This window comes from Scleropages formosus, chromosome 14, assembly GCF_900964775.1.
Source record: "Scleropages formosus chromosome 14, fSclFor1.1, whole genome shotgun sequence".
In the NCBI taxonomy this organism is placed as follows: Eukaryota; Metazoa; Chordata; class Actinopteri; order Osteoglossiformes; family Osteoglossidae; genus Scleropages; species Scleropages formosus.
The window spans coordinates 8,577,312-8,597,972 of NC_041819.1; the positions used below are offsets into that span (position 1 = coordinate 8,577,312).

The 20,661-nt window shown below is 40.2% G+C and overlaps 2 protein-coding genes across 4 annotated transcripts; both read right to left on the bottom strand.

Moving 5' to 3' along the window:
• Positions 1 to 277: 277 nt before the first annotated feature.
• LOC108920414 (gamma-glutamylaminecyclotransferase-like) lies at positions 278 to 4,654 on the bottom strand. Of its 2 annotated transcripts, none has more exons than XM_018729154.2 (3): positions 4,136 to 4,654; positions 2,457 to 2,526; positions 278 to 1,763 (listed from the first exon to the last, which is right to left on the bottom strand). In XM_018729154.2, exons 2-3 carry the CDS (start codon positions 2,493 to 2,495, stop codon positions 1,266 to 1,268), a joined length of 537 nt encoding a protein of 178 aa, XP_018584670.2. In that variant the 5' UTR covers positions 2,496 to 2,526; positions 4,136 to 4,654; the 3' UTR covers positions 278 to 1,265. The 2 variants fall into 2 exon arrangements, with proteins under 2 accessions (XP_018584670.2, XP_018584669.2); XM_018729153.2 differs by having other exon boundaries at positions 4,128 to 4,654.
• A 1,283-nt stretch (positions 4,655 to 5,937) lies between these two features.
• On the bottom strand, positions 5,938 to 19,361 carry tmtc4 (transmembrane O-mannosyltransferase targeting cadherins 4). 2 transcript variants are annotated; one of them, XM_018729122.2, is made up of 19 exons: positions 19,305 to 19,361; positions 18,924 to 19,009; positions 18,195 to 18,398; positions 17,623 to 17,738; positions 16,666 to 16,858; positions 15,841 to 15,928; positions 15,363 to 15,463; positions 14,545 to 14,637; positions 14,231 to 14,392; positions 11,976 to 12,178; positions 10,533 to 10,707; positions 10,188 to 10,319; positions 9,786 to 9,865; positions 9,495 to 9,602; positions 9,256 to 9,397; positions 8,398 to 8,512; positions 7,761 to 7,873; positions 7,200 to 7,269; positions 5,938 to 6,655 (listed from the first exon to the last, which is right to left on the bottom strand). In XM_018729122.2, exons 3-19 carry the CDS (start codon positions 18,354 to 18,356, stop codon positions 6,510 to 6,512), a joined length of 2,199 nt encoding a protein of 732 aa, XP_018584638.1. In that variant the 5' UTR covers positions 18,357 to 18,398; positions 18,924 to 19,009; positions 19,305 to 19,361; the 3' UTR covers positions 5,938 to 6,509. The 2 variants fall into 2 exon arrangements, with proteins under 2 accessions (XP_018584638.1, XP_018584639.1); XM_018729123.2 differs by lacking the exon at positions 18,924 to 19,009 and having other exon boundaries at positions 19,305 to 19,340.
• Positions 19,362 to 20,661: the final 1,300 nt, after the last annotated feature.

The following is a 20,661-nucleotide window of genomic DNA, read 5'->3' on the forward strand; positions in this document are numbered from 1 at the left end:
GAGCACTCTGCAGTCAGCTGCCACACCTGCATTTCGAGGCACCTTTAACAGATTGCCCATGCTCAGAAGAAAAGTTTTATCTTGCTTGTACAACAATCATTTCTTCATTTTATTTTGCAAAAAAGTCTGGTGGGTGTTTCGCTGGAAATGATTAGTAAATCCTCTGAACAAGAATGTGGTATGAGAGTGACACAAAGACAGTACACTATGAAATAGAGAAATATGCATCTGGGGGGTATAAAAAGTATATCGCTGTCTGTCTGTAGAGTCCGTGCTCTTTCTCACATCATCACTTTGCTGGAAGTGACATGGCAATGACAAATCCTCCAAACCACACCATTTTCTAGGTTCAAATGCAAGCTTGTTTTTATCCTTTTTTTGCAAAAAACATTTAGTAGAATATCTGTTAAACACCCTGAGGGAGCTTAATAGAAAGGACACTATACTGAGGGAACTAAAGTGCACCCAAAAGGCATATTTATAACTCTTTCCCCTTTCATAATTGTGTATGCCTTGAAGTTTGAATATCCCAGATCGAATCCCCCTTTTGCTGCCATGCCCCTGATCAAGGTATTCACTCTGAATTACTGTAGTAATGTCATTCTGTAAAAATGGGTGTGTCACTCTAAGTAACCGGTAAAGTTACTTTCAAAACCTTGAATATCACCTTGGACAAAGACATCACCTAAGTAACAAGCTCATAATTGTAACAGCCTTTCTTGCAATGATTTTGAAGTACAAGGTGACCCAAAGCAATGTCATTATAGTGCAAAATTCACAATGACATTATACACACTGACTACAATAAACATATTTTGAAAAAGAAGAGACAACGAACACAACCAGCCGTTTTGGATTTATTCTAATAGCTGTCATGTCAATGCTTAAACTCGGTGGAATTACATTAAAAATAAACTGATTCTGTTGTGCTGTACATCTGTTTCTTAAGAGAAAGCAGATTACTTATCTGTTAATATCTGTCTATTACTTGGAGTAATGTGTTCCCAGTAACCATCATCGATACTGAAACACTAAATGAAGACACAGCACGTAAGAATTTCAAAAACAGCCTTCTGTCCTGGCTGAATCTCTGTTAATGATAAAAGAATATCTCTCCTTCTAATCTTGTACGTCACTTTGGAAAAGAGAATAAACGAATAATATAGCTTTAACTTGCTACTTATAAACTACATTAAAGACACTGAGTCAAAGTGCAATAGATTTTAAAGTCAAAATTTGTTATTAGAATAATCTTTAACCCTGAATTAATCCCTGTTTTCACGGCTAACAAAAGCCAGGCCATGGTCCCCATAGGCATCGTAATTCTCCCAATAAGGGAGCGTTAGCCACTGCGGCTGGTAGGTAGTGGTGCTGTATACGAAGGCCTTCATGCGACTGCCTGGAGCTAGTTTTGACCCACATGTACCACTCTCTCCCACCCAGTCCTCGACCTCCAGATCAACAGACGTGCGCTGGTACATGTGAGGGCAGCCTTCAAATTTGTCCAGGAACTGAAGCATCTGAGAGTCGACGCAGTAGACCTCCCCTTTGACCCGATGGCCTTTGCCCGGGACGTTGAGGAGAAATGGGATGTTGTATTTGCCTGCGATCACCAGTGGAAATCTCTCAACGGTGTGAGCGCCGCCACAGAACGTCGCCTTCCCATTGCTCTTGTCTATCATTTGGAAGAAATTTGGCTGGCTGTTCTTCAACGTTCCGTACACAAAGACATGGGTCATGTGGGCTTCGAGAGTCACATGAGCCTGTGATGAGGATAAACAGTGCTTTATCTTATATGTGAGCTGAATGCTAGTTTGACTCAGACCCTTTGTTTTATTACCTGGTAAATGTAAGATTTTTACATTTTTTTTTAAACATCTTAATGAAATTACTATAAAAGAGAATAACTTATGGCAAAACTTTGTTCTCTTTTGCATAGACACTTTTTTAAACTGGACTGAATTAACAACAAGGGGGGTGCGGTGGCGCAGTGGGTTGGACCGGGTCCTTCTCTCTGGTGGGTCTGGGGTTCGAGTCCCGCTTGGGGTGCCTTGCGACGGATTGGCGTCCCGTCCTGGGTGTGTCCCCTCCCTCTCCAGTCTTACGCCCCGAGTTGCCGGGTTAGGCTCCGGTTCCCCGCGACCCCGTATGGGACAAGCGGTTCAGAAAGTGTGTGTGTGTGTGTGTGTGTGAGAATTAACAACAATGAAAAAGTGAAATTTATATTACAAATAACAATGAATGAAAAAAATCTTTGATTTTGCAACACAAAGTTCAAGATATGCAAAATGACTTAGTGGTATTATTTAGTGCTACAGACTATGTCACTCGTGGACTCATGAAGATAGGTTATCAGTGTTTAAACACTTCATGTACAGTAACTTATTCCTGCATATTTTTATCATTCATCCATGAAAGAATATTGCTGTAGTTTAAACCCATTTAATTACACATACCTGTAATAATAAAAGCAAAGCTGCCTTTGTCCTTCCCATTAAACACAAGGTATATGGTAGCGAACTTGGCCTGTACAGCAAAGAAATAAAAATAGTAATTAAGAAAAGATAAGTAATCACAACCATATGAAAACCAGGATACAGTAAGAACATCACACACTGTGATAGGAGTGTATTTAATAACAAACCAATAAAATATAACATAAATAATACAATTTATCATCTTCACTGTCCAATATCTTTCCCCAAACACCATTCTTCTTATTGTGCTAATTGGGGAGGGGGTGGGGGGACTGGTTGCAAGACATTTAAATAAACCAATACATTAAAAAACACTACAATTATAACATTGTAATATTGACAGAAGTTAAAGCAGAAATAAAGTATACTTGATTGCGAATCCATGTACAAAGAGTGTTTGGGGTAAAAGTGGCACTGAAAGTAACACCATATCCCAGTGTCTCTAAGAGCCAAGCAATCTACACTGCAAAGTAAATCAACTACACACACGTTCAAATAACTGGTATGCTGTCCTTAAGTCAAACCCAAGTACACCTTGACCCCAGTAAAGTTTATCGGAATTTTCCTTATCATAAATTGCATTTATCTGCTAGCTGGTTTCAAAAAGCAGGGGGCGCGGTGGGTTTGGCCGGGTCCTGCTCTCTGGCGGATCTTGGGTTCGAGTCCCGCTTGGGGTGCCTTGTGATGGACTGGCGTCCCATCCTGGGTGTGTCCCCTCCCCCTCCAGCCTTGCGCCCTGTGCTGCCGGGTTAGGCTCCGGTTTGCCGCGACCCCGTTTCAGACAGCATGTGTGTGGTTTCAAAAGGCACTTATAGTATTTTAATGGTATATATATATTTAAAGGGTATTTTATAATTATAAAAGGTGCTCACACATTCCCACCCACTCAAGTTAGGGGTCAGTCTATAGGTTTCAGAGGGTGGAATTTGAACCAGCAAGGGAAGGCAGAGCAGCTGTGTGTGACCAGAGCACCATCAGCCGCCCCTGCAAAGTGTGCATTATGTGCACAGAAGGGAAGAGGTCACAGAATACTGCAATTACCTTTTTTTTAACGCATAGTAATTGAACGGCCATGATCCACAGACTTTCCCGCAGCAGCTCCGCTGACGCTCCTTATATTTACTCAGTTGACACGTGCCACGTCACGTGTCTCCAAAGCAGTACAACATCAAATTACTGACCCACTCACACAGGAGCTGGTAATTTTACTGCAGCAATTCAGGGTAAGTACCTGGCTTGCCTTGCTCAAGCCTTGGTACAGCTACAGGTGGGATTCGAATCTATGTGACCTAGTATTTTTCTTCAGGGTGAAATTTTAAAGCGGCCCTTCATCTTCAACACAGTTCACACACTACTAGTAGCTCCAAAACACAGAGAAAAAGGAATAACCGCCGATGCTTGCATGCAGGTCATTTGTGAGCCGTCACTGTCACGAAACGACCCTACATACATAGCGACGCGTTATTCCTCCTGCCGTGTGGCAATTAATAATACAACTCTGTAACTGACTATTAAATATGTTAACAACGAACGAGAATGAATGACTAACGTCCTCCGCTCTCTCAGACCAGCGAACGACGTCCCTTCGCGGAAACTTCACTGCGATGAAAGACAACGACACGCAGGGCTCGGTCGCACGTATGTACGTACCTACGTACCTAACGTGTCCAGGGCACCTTTGACTGCCTCGAGCTCCGGGGCGCGAGAACACCACGGACTCAGAACCGCAGGGGTTACGGCACCTGACTGAGCCGAAGCGCTACGCGGAAGCGCAAAACTACTGGAGCCGCCGTGGATCACGTGGCAACCGCAACGCTCACGTCTGAGTATTACGTAACGTATCGCCTAACTTGTTTTCGTTTAAGTGTTATAGTTTAAACCCTTAAGTGTTACAGTTTAAATCCTATATAAAAAAATATAACCCAAAAGTGATAAACATTCGCCAAAACGCGTTAGCGATGCTTGATCTCTGATTGGTGAAGAAGCGAAATGGGAAGTGAAAGGACCAATCACAAAGCTCCCTTCAGCGGCCGTGTCGGTACATTGACAGTTCTGGGTTGTTGTGTAATGATTACGTCATATGATTTGTATCTTGTAACCTTGTCAGCACTTGTGTATCGTACAAGGCTAACATTGTAAGGTGCCTTGGGCAAAGCCATCGTCTAAACTTGTAACCTCATCAGTCTGTGAAGATTCTCAATTATCCAGGTCATGGCATAGCTTTTAAAAAAAAAAAAAAAAAAAAGGCAACTCAGTTGCATGCAACTGGACTTGCATGAGCCTTTGTTTGTTCTTTTTTTTTAGCTTCGTTTTTTTTTTTTTTTTTTTAGATAACCTAATCAGCTGATTACCTGTACAAGTTTGTTTGACTTTATACACTAGACTAATAGCTAGTATTAGTATGTGTGTGTGAAAACTAGAAACAGAAATTACAGGTCAGTGAAAATATAGGCATAAGAGAATTTTGAATAACAAAGTGGCATTAGTTCATTCATTTATTCCTTCATCCATTCATTCATTCATTGGGTAGGAAGGAACCGCAAAGGAGGACAGTCAGTTGGTGGAAACCTGGACTGTGTCCTTAGTTGGAAAGGTATTGGTACTGAAGGTGGGCATGCTGACCTTGCATTTCATTTCTTGTTTTTATCCCCTCCCATGCAGGGTGAGGAAAAGCATTCACATGGCAACTTGTCTTCCTTTTAACCCCCCAAAACACACATAGCAGCAACTGTATGCAATTGTAGTTTTTATGTGTGTGTGTATAGTGTATGTGTTTACACACAAGGTTGAATGTAGAATGGTTTATAGTAGTCTGAGATGTCTAATGTTTTTATTGTTTTAGTTTGAAATGTCTAAAAATTTTGGTTTTTGAGTAATTGTAATTCCCACTGGCCTTCTTAAGCATATGGCAGTTATCTTGTTGGTACACTTTACATTTATTCATTTAGCAAATGCTTTTCTTCAAAGCAACGCACATCTCATAGAAGGGTAGCATCTAATTTAGGGTAAGTACCTTGCCCAAGGGTACTACAGCTGGAGGTGGAATTCAAACCTATGATCTAACTTTAATGTGTTTTATTTCAGATACCAATTTTACAGTTTGATTTTCCCTTTTGTGATTATAATCTTAATATTTTGTTTGCAGAATTTTTAATTGCTTTTATTATACTTGTCTGGTGTTAAGTATCTATGATAATTTGCCTTTAATAAAATTAATATTGCAGATACTTTAAGCTACCTACCACCTACCATATTGTTTCATACTTGCTGTAGTCTTAATATGTAACATTTAGATGGTTTTTAGAATTTTTATACAGAAGTTTTTTTTAAGTGTCAATTAGTCTGAATCAACCTTTAAAAAAATATTTTTAAAGGGATATCCAAATGGCATGGACAATTTCTATTTCACATTTACTAAGTTTTAAACGTATGGTTTTGTTTTATATTGTAATAAAAATGTGACTGAATATTTCATCTTTGTTAATAAATTAAGAAATGTAGGAGACAGAGTATTTTACTATACATTAATGGGATACCACTGACCCACCTACAGGTAAATGAAATGCAAAAGCCAGCTTTTCTCCTGAGGTAATACGATTGTTTACAAAAGTACTGTGAAGAAGTCATCTCACACTTGCTGCATTGCAAGTATACCTACTGAAACCCAGGCTTAGCAACTGCCCTCTCTGCTTCTTATTGCTTAAAACTACAGTTCATAAATTATTAATTACTGTTTTTGGGCACCATTTCATGCAATCCCTAGGAAAAGTACAATTGTATACAGAGTTTTGGCACAATTTGTTGCACTATTGCAAACACAAAACTATAAGTCTGTAGTAGTAAATTCTAAATTTATCAACTTTCAAGTTACAAAGCTTCTGGTGGGCTCCAGTACTGGAAATGGTTTGATCTGCATAGGATGATTGCACACTACGGTAACATGAAGCAGGGCCAAGCTCTATTTTAACTTTTTATTTCTTCAGCTGTGAATTCCAACAGAAATGTTAAATTATAATGTCTGCTCCAAAACTTTCAGTTGTTTTTGTGTGCCTGCTCCAGTTTGCGTTTCAGCATGTTGAAGTTGTCCTTGGTCCCTGGTGCATTGGGGTCTAGCTGTAAGGAGAGCTCATAATGTTTCTTAGCCAGCTCCAGCTTTCCCCAGCGATGGTAAAGAACCGCTGAAATACAACCAGAGAACCATTGTTTAGTCAAAGACTGTGGGCCTGAAAATGTTGTCTAACACTGTCATGCAGAGGTCTTAGCATGAAAACTACTAACTGGATTATTTTATGTTTTTCATGTATGGTGTAAATGTTTACACAGTTACTTTATGATCATACCCAGATAAGAATTTACACAGCTGCTACTCCTGTATTGTATGTAAATGTTTGTATACCTTTAAAAAAAAAAATTGTAGAAAGTGATCAGGATTACTCTATCCTGAGTTTTGTGCACCTACTTGTGCAATGAAATTCAGTCAAATACAATGCCTGAAAGTGAAACAAAACTACCTCTGTAATGGAAACTGATTCATAATGAAAAGATAATTTATTTACCTGGTCTACTTTTTTTTTTTTTTACTGTAGTCAGGTACTATTCGGTTTCTGGACACAAAACCACACTAGCTATATCAATTAGTGCTACAATGTGCTTTTATCATGAAAAGAGACCAGAGTGTCAAACATAAGAAATTTCAAAACAAGAAGTCGAAAAAAATCTTACCAAGATTACCGTGGCAGCTGGCAGCATTGGGGTTGATTTTCAGTGCGTTCAGGAAGAAACCTTCAGATTCCTTATTGTCAAAGAAACAGACATGGCTCACTATAAATTACGTTTTAAAGCATTTAATGCATTTAGGTGAACGGGCAACTTCAATAAATACCATTTAAATGTCAAATATCATTAGTATCAGAATATCAAATATCAGAAATATGGTCATTTCACAGTAAAAAACCAAAGGTTGAGTATCATTAAGGTCTGCAAAAATGATATGCATAACAGAGTACAAAAAGACAAACATGCAAAAGGAAATGCAATGAGAGTCATAAGATACAGCTCATTTCTCCTGCGCACTGTATAATACTGATCTCATCTTATGTCATCAAATGAGTGTTATAACCTTGTCAGCACTTGTGTATTGTACAAAGGTAACATTGTAAGCTGTCTTGTACAAAGCCATCAGCTAAATAAATGAGTAAATAAATAAAGAAGAAAAGTGGAAAGATGTAATAAAATTACTGCAAAGAACATTTAACTGAAATAATGCGGTGGCTTTCATTTTACCTTGTACTTTTGCTGTTTGCCAAGCACATTAGCTAAAGAAAACATAATGGTGTGGTCATTAGGAAGTACTTTCAAGGCCTCTTTGGCAATCATCTCAGCTTGAGCCAGGTTGCCTTTACATTTGTGAAAAGAACACAGAAAACAAAATTTTAGTGATATACTACATCAAGACTTTTCACCAGAACTTTTAAGGAGAAACCACTGCCTGAAGTACACAAAACAATGCAAACAGGTATGAAGTCTGAATATTAAAATTAAAAATTATTCATATTTGGGACAGAATCCAAGCAAAAGGTAGCCAAAAGTGAAAAAAAAGTTTAACATAATTCCATTCAAAATCATGTGTAGGTCACATTTAAAAAAAAGGAAAACCAAGGAAATACAGAAACAAATGTATAAGGAACAACCATCTGAATAAATTTTACTAAAATGTGAAATAAATGGGGAGAATAATATTAAGCTGCAGTAAACTACTGGGAGAATGTGCCTCTGGAAGCAGAAGCACCGCTTAGAAAAAAGAGCATGTAGAGTAAATTTGGCTCAAGGAAATACATTCACCTAAAATTCTCAATAAAATAAGCATGTATTGTACCTAATTAATGCAATTAAAACAAACTTCAACTAAGTGTTTTATTACCTGTATTATCTAGCAGGATGACCATATTGTTCCAGGCCAGACTGTGGTCTGGCTTTAGCATTGTGGCGTTCCTCCACGCATTCAAGGCATCAAGGTGTCGGTCCAGGTCTGCGTACTAGACATGAATACACCATGAGGGAGACAGGGGAGGGCACTGTCGGTACTATACGTAACATCAAAAATTAACGAAGTGTTGAAGTTAGCAGTCACAAAATAGGAAAACACTTTAGACCAAAGATGGGCTATTCTGGTCCTCAGGGACCCCAGGATGTAATGAGAAATAATTATTTTAATTGTAAGTTATCTCAACTAGTGTGAAATACATAAAGAAGTCACTAACTGAGTGTGTACTGCATTTTATGTTTTATGAACTCTAAAACATGCAGTACTTCCTCAAAATTGTGGCAGTTTTTTACTAGGCATACAATGGCAGCAGTCACGTTCAACACAACTGTACCCATTTTATCAAATGTTGACAAAGTATTTTAATGTTTCATTTGTGAAATTCACTTCTCTCTTCAAACTACTCCAATGCTGTATTCTGATAATAAGTACTGATATTTAGTGCTCAAAATATCTGGCAGAAGACGGGGTATCTACTGTACTCTGTGGTCTTGGGAAAGAGCTCACCTACAGGATAATGACATGGAAAGAGGCAGCATTTTTATGCTGAGGAAAATATGACTGGTGACAAAAGTACTGTGAAAAAGCCATCGCACTGCAAATATGTCAACAAAAAACCAGCGTTACAACTGCCAACTCAATTTTAGACAGTATAAATACATCCACTTCTTTGTGACTTCAAAAGCACAACGGTACAACTGGACAGTATCAACATGAAGAAAATAAGGCGCTTACAAGTCGTCCAAGATTGTAGTAGCAATCAGGATACTTTTTCCTGAATCTGATCGCATTCCAGTAGCTTTGCTCAGCATCTTCAAATTTTTTCAAACTGTTTTGCACTATTCCCAGATTCATCCATGCAGCAGCGAAGTCAGGCCTCCAAAAAAACATTAGTTGAGATTAACAAAATGAAGACTGACGAACATGCTAATGCACATAAACATCATTTAAAGTGCAACATTATGTTTACCCACTGGATGTGAACTGCTTTAGAAAGCAGTTGCTCAGCTTCCAGCAGCTCATTCTTTTCTTTTAATATGTTTCCCAGGTTGTTCATAGCATGGACGTACTTTGGATGTAGCCTGAAAGACAAATATTGTTGCTACAACCAGACAACAACGAATAATACACAACAAAGATATACCTAACACGCCACAGAAAATCTCACAAGCTCTGGGGAGAAATAGTTACACGAACAACATGTTAACAGTGTATTATAATGAGAACATGTTCATATTTTCATATGAAACTTTGATGAAGCGTACCTCACAGCTTCCCTGTAGTATCTGACAGCAGCACTCTGATTGCCTCTATCTGCTAGGTTTTTCCCAACATTGTAATGAACCTGGAAAAAATTGTGGTTGAGTAATGATAATTTAACAAACCCCGTGCACATCAAAGAATTTAACATCTGATTCAGCTGTTAGTGTAGTGGTTAGCGCTGCTACCTTTGGACCAAAATGTCACAGGTTTGATTCCCACCTCAAGCTGTACCCCTGAGAAAGGTACTTAGCTTAAATTTCTTGAGTAAAATCACCCAACTGTATAAATTGGTAAATAACTGTAGGTAGATTAACACTAAGTCACTTTGGAAAAAAGCATCACCTAAATGAATAAATGTAAATGTAAAAACATTCAGACTGATCCCACACCAGAGCAGTTCTGACCTTGGCGTTGAGTGGACAGATGGAGAGGGCGCTTGTGAAGAGGTTCTGCTCTGATCTCCATTGCTGGCTGCGGAAAGCACAGCGAGCCATATTCACACAGATCAGTCCCAACAGGGCTGCGCGCAGCAGCATCTGCGAGGGCACAGCAACAGAACAGGGCAAACATCTAACACCGTGGTATACAAGCACATGAAGGAGAAGGGCACTTCTCAGGAGCAAAAACACAAACATATCATAAGCACTTTATGGTGTATAAAGACAAAGCACAAATACAAAGCGAGACTTGACTGAGGATGAGGGCAGCTGTATAGAAAGCAAAGGTGTCATTGAGGTCAGGGCCTTTACCTTGTAGTTCCTCCACAGGAAGCAAAAACGGCTCAAGGCATAGGTGAGGATTAGGCAGTAGCCTGCAGTAGACAAGTACAGGACCCTCTCTGCAATCACAAAGCCCACTCGGAAAAAGAGGTTGCTGGCAGGGAGGAAGGGGACCACCAGCAGCACCAGTCCAAAAGTCAAATTCCTGACAAGGGGTAGACAGGGAGCATCTTTATATCACCCAATCTGTGTGCGTGTGCAGGGGGGGGGGGGGGTTCACGACACTGAGTGCCACTGATGTGATTACAAGAATTCTACATACAATAGATACAATTATGAGTAGCTAGTAACTACTATTTGACACCTTTGTCCAAGTCAGTTTACAGAGGTAGACATTCTTAATTGTCTGGAATCATTTATCCACTCATACAACTGAATAATGTGACATACACTCAAGACACACACACATACACACGCACTGTCTGAAACCGCTTCTCCCAAGAGGGGTCGCAGCGAACCGGAGCCTAATCCGGCAACACAGGGCGTAAGGCTGGGGGGGGGGGGAGGGAACGCACCCAGGATGGGACACCAGTCCTCCACAAAGCACCCCAAGCAGGGCTCGAACCCCTGACCTGCCAGAGAGCGGGACCCAGCCAAACCTGCCACGCCGCTGTGCCACCGAGCCCCCCGTCACTCAAGACACACTATGGGCAATTCAGTCACCAATTCACTTGGTAGCCAAACACGTCTTTTGACTGTAGGAGAAAACCAGAGCGTAAGAAACGTACACAAACATGGGGTGAACATGCAAACTCTATACAGACTGAACTATATTCAAACCCATGTCCAAACTCACAGCCCAGGAGCTGTGCCACCATGCATACAATACCTTAATGGGCAGCACAGTGGCACAGTGAGTAGCGTTGCTGTCTCACAGCCCCGGGGGGGGCAAGAGGAGGTGGGTTCGATCCCCGCTCAGTCTGTGTGGAATTTGCATTTTCTCCCCGTGTCTGTCTGGGTTTCCTCCCACAGTCCAAAGACATGCTGTTCAGGTACCCCCATAGTGTGTGAGTGACAGAGAGAGTATGTTCCACTGATGTATGGATGAGTGACCCAGTGTAAGTAGTGTATCTAGCAGTGTAAGTCACCACAGTGAATAAGGTGTGTGGGCTCATAACACTACATAGAGTTCATTGGAAGTGGCTTTGAAGTAGAGCATCTGCTAAATAAATAAATGTAAAAGTAATGCTGCAACTGTAATTTGTTACTGACGTGCAAAAATAACACTAACCCAACAACAGCTCATCTGTAAAGGCCGGCCATCTTACTTACAGTTACTGTCTCTTTTTAAGTGTTTTTTTTTTTTTTTTTTTTTTTTTATAAAGAAACCTACAAATGCAAGCAACATTACAAGCACAAACAGATTCTGCTTGTTTAAAACCTATCTCCTCCTGAAACGGTGTGGTAATTTACCTCCTCTTGTTAGAGTCCTGCGAACACAGAGCTTGGCCCATCAGGAGCGCCAAGCAGATCCACAGCAGCAGCACCCATATAATTCTCCAGTCAAGAAGCGACTCGATTAGGGGGACACAGCCCATGGACCAGTCGAAACACAGCCACCAGGGACACAGTAGCAGCCAGGCGTTCAGGGAGTAGTAGTAGTTATAGTTTACAGCCTGCCAACCAAGAAAACTGTTTCATATAAAATGCAGAGAACCAATCCTTCATTTCTATTTTTCATTCATCCAGAAGTAACTGAAGGGATTCTGACCACTTATGATAAAAGAGACTGATGAACTCACATAGAAAATAAGTTAAATGTTTGAATAGAAAGTTGAATAGATGACAAAGCAAATCTTATTTATCACTTGAAGTTCATCCCCAACTATGACTGTTACCTTTATGATGAATATTAGCTGCTACAAATATTACCGTTTGTCATCAAAGTAACTACACTAGCAGATCATGTTAATTTTCAAAGAGACTATGAATTTTCAAACATTTTCCAATTTATTGTTAATAGCGTTTTCTTCACCATTCTATTTCTGTTGATGAGCGAAAGGGACCAGTGTCTTTTTACCAGCTGCTGGCAGAAAGAGTAAGCGTGCCCAAACACGAGTGTGAGTCTACCCTGATTTATTATAGCTGCAGTGTTTCCAGCCTGTGTCTGGTATTCACTGGCATTGGTGATCAACATCAAGATCAACAACAGTGCGTCTTTTTTATAGGATGAATTGATCAACAATCCACAACAAACAAGAGTTTGTGGAGCCAAGGTTTGCCATTTTAGTTTAATTGTAATGTTGCTCAAAGTTAACAAACTATAAAATGCATGGTCTTACAAAATATTTTAGTTATAGCCATATACAATATTTTTACTGAGCTTAACACAAATAAATGGAGGGTTGTGTTTTTTTTAATTGACAGTGTTAAAAATAGCTGAAAGTGGCCACAAGCTGCCAATACTGGACATGCTTAAGTGATGAATCGGTCAACAATCAGGACTGAATAGGAAGTTGTGTATTTTTCCTTTTTAATTTTATTTCCGGTCCTTTTAAATGAGTTAATTTTATTTTTTGAAATCATCAAAAAATAATAAGTGTTACAACTTATCAATATTGTGGTGACATAGGACACGATTGAAGTAATGGAAGCGATAGAGTATTTATTACAGTATTTTCTGAGGTTTTCATAAAACTTAAGCGATAAGTTAATACAGGAACTACTATTTATTTATTTATTTTTTTATTTATTGTAACTTAACGGACAAAGTGACTTGAAAGTTGAGCACCTGTTGTACTTTAAACAGATCAGAATATCAGTCAACTTCTGGGAACTTCCACAAGTACTTCCAGCGACTTCACAAGTGAGGGGGACCACAAAAATCCTGGTGTTACCTCTGACCTACCCAGCACTTTCAGTATGAGACTTGACTTGGAATACTATGGTCATACTGCTAAACAACACAGGTATGGAAACTACTGGTTGGAGTTAGTTTTTATATACAGACTCAGAGGTGTTTAATCATAGGACCTGTATTTAGTGCATTTTTTGGCTGCATACAAAACACAAAATAAAATAACTTTTTTGCAGAACTACCTTTTTATTTAAACCATAAAGAATAGGGCTTGAACTGCTGTTATAGTGTATAAGGACAAGTGGTTATTGAAAGTGACTGGGTGACATGAGTTAATGATCAATACCTTATTCCTTATTCTTATTTAAGGAATATGTTCAAGATGTAGCCCCATAAATGTCAATTACTGTTTCAACACTAATGAAAAATCCAGTGAAAGAAAGATGGAATTAAGTCATAACACTGGATGTAAAACTGTCTGCACAGTCTTCTGTTAGCCTTCACTTTGGCAAATATGCAACTTCTGACTTTTCTGTGCAACCAACAAATATGCAGAAGCTCTATTTAGTACAGTATCCTGACAAATTCTGATATGAAATTCTAAATGTGACAAATTTGCTGTAAGTAATATTTTGGACACACTCTGCTAGGTAATATCCAAATTACATTCAAGACCAAAAAATAGATACTTGCTACAAATTGCATTAAGGCCAGAAAGTGCTAGGGGATACAAACAACCATTGGATGAAATCAAAGGTCTTGCCTCCTTGTGAAATTGTTGGAAGTACCCATGAGGTACCCCTCCTTAAGAGGTGCAGGACCATAGCTATAAAAAGTGCTAAATAAATACAATAAATATGGCTTAGCTCACTCTAATAAATGTGTTTTCTGCAAAAGATGCTGGATTGTCCACTTCTGTGAAGGCAGGTGGGCCAGTTCCCATGATCTTCCATCGCATATACAATAGAAGGGTTCCACCACAGGTGAGAAGAACTGCTCGTGTGGGAAGTCCCCGTCTGAACAGTTCATTGGCCTGAGAAAGTGGCGACAGAAAAAACAGGGTAAGCAAATCACTGGAACAACTCCCTTGTTCCTTCACCACAGTCCACAGCAACTATGATATACGTATATGAAGAGAAACTGATTAATATTTTTATGAAAATTTAGTTCAATGGACAAACTTACCTCTATTAATTTTCCTTTGAACAGTATCCTCTGGCTCAGTTCATAGATCTTTATGTTACAAATAATGATAACATCGAAGGCAGCATTTACCCCCTGACAATACAAATGAGAAAACTATTCATTAGAGGGACAGGATAAACCCTAGGAAGATATGTATTCTCACAAAATAAATGCAACACAAAATATTTACATAGTGCACATTGTATTCTGGATATTTCCATATGTTTCTATACACTTTTAAGACCTCTGCAAACACAAAGAGTGCAAAAATGGCAAAATAATAAAGGAAGCAAATTCGCATTAAAAAAAATTGACATAAGGTACAAAAGGGGATAATGGGTATCAGAGCACGTTAACATCTTTGAGTCGTGATTTTTTTTTTCCCTTTTTTTTTTCTTCTTCTTTTTAAAACTGACCAACTCAAACATCTCTCCACCCAGCAAGTTTCAATAACCACTTGTCCTGAGCAGGGTTGTGGTGAACTGGAGCCTGGCCCGAAAGCACTTGTTAGAAGGCTGAAGGGGATATTCCCAGGGCGGGATGCCAGTCCATCACATGGTAGCCAAATGCACACACACTCACTCACCCATTCACACACTATGGGCAATTTAGCATCATCAATTCACCTGAACCGCATGTCTTTGGACTGTGGAAGGAAACCAGAGCACCTGGAAAAAACTGACACCGACATGGGGAGAACATGCAAACACCAAATGGGGATCAAACCCACGTCTCTCACACACCACCCAGGTGCTGCGAGATCGCAGCATTACTTACTGCACCACCCTCTGTCAAACATGTTAATCAAAAATTCATACCAGAACTGTGATCCCTTGTTCCTTGCAGAGCATGGCTACAGCACACAGAACGAGGCTTGCAACAATCCATATCACAGAAAATGTGTCTTCTTTATGTTTGCCTTTACAAATAGAAAACATAAATCAATCAATAACTCTGAAGCTGAAATAGAAACATTGTCATGTATAATTTTCTACTGATCAACAGTGTTAAAGTATCTTGTTAAATTTACATTCACTTATACTGATAAAACAGCAAAGATGTCACAAAATATTTTAAAATAACATTGTATATTATTAATACTACATTTAAGTATTTAAATTACTGAAAAATTGCTTAAATAACATCCATTTATACAACTAGATAACGTTTATGGGAACAATTCAGGGCTATGTATCCCTTCAAGAGCACTGCAGCCACAGACCCTCAAGTGCAAAGTGATGGCTCTAACCACTATGCTACCTGCTAATAATATTCTTTCTTCCATTAGAAACTCACCCTTTCGAAAAGCTTTGCAGTATGTCAAAAAAGACAGCTGGAAGAACAGGGCACATAGGAGGTCTGCCCTACCCACAATCCCTGCCACCTTGAATGGGAAAAGCATACAAATTATCACAGGGACTTTATGCCACCTTACCATTGGCTGAGCTCATCCTCAAATGTAGAAAATTCATTATCTCCCTGAATCTTGAGGTACTAAAGTAGTAAGGCTTAGGGAATATAATGTACATTCACATGCAACACGCATTAATGCAGTTCAAACACCAACTTCATGAGAAAAATGAAATGTGCTTACGCAACGTGTATTTTACAGTTATTATATCTGCACCAATGTAGCATGTATAACCTGTAGCATCATACCTGGAAATGAGTCATCTATTACATGTCCTTCCTCTCCATCATTTCTTTGCTGCTACATCTGTGTGGGTAACTAGCTAACTGCACTTTTCACAGTGCTGGGTGTCTGGGTTCTGCACTCCTGCAACAGTGTTTCTTGATATGCACAGTACTCCACAGTCTGGCCTCTCTATAGTCCACACTGCATATTCAAGACAATTCTCTCTGTTATTCATCAAAGTACAAGAGTGCTGAATATCAGTGCTCATCAAAATGTAATAGCCATCAACCTGATGCTCAGCAGTTTGAAACAGGTTAAAAAAAAAAAATAATAATAAAAAATAACTATACAAAACCTTGACCAAAAAAAGAAACCAACAGCAGTTTCACAAAGTCATTGCTGACTTCTAATGTATTCGTAAATATGGCAACCAAGCAACATGTCCTGTTGTGCCAAAAGCTGTGTAATGCAATCACTCTACTTACACTCTCTGTGTGAACTGGGTGGACGGCAAAGAAGAGCGCGGCAAGGAAAGCAGCTTTTGAGACTTGGCTGACAGAGCCTCCGATCAATATTGTAAACACATCAATCATTAATACAGATACAATGCTGTGAAGGGCAATGTTAAGTACATGGAAGCCCACGGGGTGCAGTCCATCAGCCAAAAAGTAGTTCAATCTGAAAGAAGAGTAAAGGAGGAGTATTAGAAAAATAATAAGGTTATAATTAAAACTGAAAAATAAGCGGTAATATAATGTATGTCAACACATTCATGTTGATATGGCATCAAATTCCAAAGTGCTGAAAAATGAACATTTACATATTCACCCGATGTCTTTGCGCAATGCGACTTACAATGTTAGACAATCAGCTTTGCAATTATTTACCCATTTACACAGCACGGTTTTCTTACTGTATCTATTTAGTACAAGCACCATTTTCAAGGGTACAACAGAAACAGGGGATTTTTAAATCAGACCTTCTAATTGCAAGGCAATTGCTCTAACCATTACACACTGCCCCTGACCTGGATGTACAATTAGAGATACATTGTTAGAAACGTCATCTGTCTCTCAATTTCTGGATTTTTAAAAACTATTCTAATTTTTAAAATGATCAATATTATTATTTTTTCAATTTTTATAGTTAAGACAGTTAACTCCAGTTTTTACTGCTCATTAGTTTTTTTAAACAATACAGATGAGGAAAAAATAAAACTTGCTCTGGCAAAGTTTCTGTGGTAAATGAAATTCAGTGAGTCTGTCTGGCCAGTGGAAAAAACATATGTGAATTTGACTGTTATTACAAGGCAAAACATGCTGTTCATCTCACTGAGCAATTGCCACAAATTCACAAACCAACAAGTATAGATCTAATTTCACTTAAAACCTCCATCCTAATCCCATTTATGTGGGCAGTTTCATACAAATCTATACTGATACCTGAATGTCAAAACTGTGAGTGGCCGGTAGGACTTGTGGCTAGTGTTACTGCTTAGGTTACTTCCCCAGAAGTCATTTCTCCAGATGTTGTTCAAAGGGGTTTCTGGCTTTAAGTCCTGGAAAAAAAAAATAATAATAATAATAATAATTGCAGTAACTGCAGCTCCACATAGCTAAGAAAATGTACAAAAACAGTGCCCAGAGTTATAAAAACCCTGCCACTTACATTTATTCACTTAGAAGATGCATTTTTCCAAAGTGACTTCCAATGAACTCTAGTGTTATGAGTCCACACACCCGGTGACTTACACTGCTAGATACACTACTTACACTGGTCACTCATCCATTCATCAGTGGAACACACTCTCTTTGTGTGACACACACACGCATAGCCACTTAAAACCTTCAATTTCAAAACGGCAAGCTAACATGCCATATACACGCAAAGAGCACTGGTATGAAAATGAAGCATACGTTAATTTTTATGATACGGAGACATGCAAAGAAAAGCATGCCTTTGTGCCACAGAACCTGAAAAATAAACAATGAACAGGCAAGACCAAGGACACTACCTTGTTGTTGATAATAGCTTCAGAATCATCAAAGACAAACTCTCCATCGTAACTATTGGCGAAACACAGGACAGCTGCCAATCCGACGACAATCCTCGACTGACACGAAGACAGCTTTGGCAAAGGTACTTGCTGGTCCCATCTGACATCAGAGAGTGCCATGATGCTCAGCGCGTTTGCACATTCTGCTTTGCAGTCTGCTATCTGGAGAGGGAAAAGCAGATGCACGGTCGGCTCGGTCATGGATTGAGGCTGAAATCTCGGATGACCGTCGCATCGGTGCCGTGCTCTGGGGTCGCTCCAGAGCAGGAGCTACCAGCTGCTCCCGTGGGGCACCTGCTGACGACGAGTTACAACAGGCAGCTTCACTGCGCAGCCCAGCCCAGCCAGCGCAGCCAGCGCAGACTAGACTGGGAGCTCCTGCTTATTGTTCAAAACAAAAGTAACACTACCATGCAGGGAAAACCACACCAAAACACAACACACAAGGGTCGTACCTGCTGAGAAGTATTATTAACAAAATCCGTGTGTCTGCCGCGTCAACGATTTTACACTCAGACAACCTTCACTTCTGTGAAGAAAGTTATTTACTCTGAGGTAAATACACTGCTGCTATAGTATAACGACTCACCGTGTGCCGTGACTCCGGAGTGTACTCAACATTTTCCTAGTGCTGTATCATGCTGTACGGATTATATCATGATATTTGGGACGCAGTTGCGGCAATACCTCGTCATTTTACCGCAGTAGAGGGGACGCGGCGAGCTGAATGGCTGTGGCCTCCCCACCGTGCAACCGCACCGCACCGCCGGCGCCTGTACGGACACAGCGACACACGACCGTGTGAGCACGCGGCTGCGTCCGCGTGCGTGTGAATGGGCACGCACAACGACGCACAAACATCACGTAAAAACGGAAATCCACGCAGAAAGCCAGGTGGCGCTCCCACCAGGCCTAATGTGACACCACGGCAGCGGCTAATTATAATTGTGCTCTAATGTCCGCTGTGGTAACAGACAGGAGGCCGGACTGCCCTGTAAACGTCCCATGCAAGGAAGCTGGTAGCCACACAGGCAGCCGGCTACACCGCCTCGTGCACGGGGTCCTTACCCGGGCTAACTCACGCTCTCAGCCACACGTTCCGCCGACTCCCCTCTCCCGACGCAGGACGCTGGCGGTAGCACGCAGCTTGCGTGTATCACGTGACTACCGGATTCCGCGCCCGCGTGCAGTCGCAACAGCAGCTCGCGCGACACGGCGGAGGGGCTTCTGCGGACCGAGTGCGCCGCGTAAACGTGACAGTTGACTCCGAAGACAGATATGACAACATTTAAGAACGATATCTGCCCTTTTGCTAGTTTACACACTGTCCGAGCAGCGCTATAAGTACAGTAACTGGAATATGAGAGACATGCCGCATCATGATCATGATTATGATTCAGCTGACTCAATGTATGTCACGTGATTTGCAATGTTAGATAATAGTGCTTTTCATATTTATACAGAAGGGTATTTTTACTCTATCCATTCAGGCTAAGTACCTTGACCAAGGGTAGGCTGCTACAGTAGGAGTGGGATTCAAACCAATCCCCATGGGTTTGAAACAGCCTAACCATTACACTGTCTACAGCCCCACGAATGGACTCACTCCGTTGACTTTCAAGAGTAAGCATGACACCCCTTAGTGTGGCTGCCACATGTGCTTTCACCATAGTACACTGCAAAGGGCAAAGGACACATGATGCTCTGTCTGCTGCTTCAGCACCTGTCTCTGTGTGTGTGTGTGTGTGTGTGTGTGAGTAAAGAGGCTCAAGAGCTGGTGCAGCCTGGGACTCAGAGTCCCACTGTGACTTGCCGCTCCCCTGACATTGCTGGGACATCCACATCGCTCTGAGGGACTTCTCAACACAGGATGCGGGGACTGAAGCTCATTTTCACTCCTAATTAAAAATGACCTAATGGAGAAACAATTAAGCAGTGACAACACACCCTGACTAAAGTCCTGCCGTTCAAATCATACCGGCGCTGCTATTAAAGTCACTTTATCAGAGAACCTTTTCTGTAACTTTTAAAATCTTTTCTAAAAATTTCTTTAAGATGGCTTTGCAGTCAATTCAGTATTCTTATGATTCCCCTTCAACACATGACTGTTGTGCTATATACGATTCTCCTGTTTTTGTTATAATGGCATAATAATTATAATTTTACCCATTGTTTCTTATGAACAGTAATATTTTCTATTTCAGATGCTTATAAGCAGGAAAGATAAAGACAAGGAAAGACAGCTAATAATAATAATAATAATACAGTAATAATAATTTCCTAGTGCAGCTCTTAGAAGTGACGTTCCGATGAAACCCGCCGTTTCGGTTCCCTTAGATGTGCTACGGACACTCGCCTTATTGAAAACACAGGATGGAGATTATTATGAGAGCCACATATGTTTAGAGCAGAAGAATGCAGCACT

What these genes read in the sequence shown, in the direction of transcription:
- LOC108920414 (XM_018729154.2), bottom strand. Translation starts at nt 2,495, where the DNA reads ATGGGAAGGACAAAGGCAGCTTTGCTTTTATTATTACAG. An exon ending in CTTTGCTTTTATTATTACAG is followed by an intron (nt 1,764 to 2,456) that starts GTATGTGTAATT and finishes TCCTCATCACAG; the next exon opens with GCTCATGTGACTCTCGAAGC.
- tmtc4 (XM_018729122.2), bottom strand. Translation starts at nt 18,356, where the DNA reads ATGGCACTCTCTGATGTCAGATGGGACCAGCAAGTACCTTTGCCAAAG. An exon ending in CATCCTGCTAGATAATACAG is followed by an intron (nt 7,874 to 8,397) that starts GTAATAAAACAC and finishes ACAAATGTAAAG; the next exon opens with GCAACCTGGCTCAAGCTGAG. An exon ending in CAGCTGCCACGGTAATCTTG is followed by an intron (nt 6,656 to 7,199) that starts GTAAGATTTTTT and finishes GTTGTATTTCAG; the next exon opens with CGGTTCTTTACCATCGCTGG.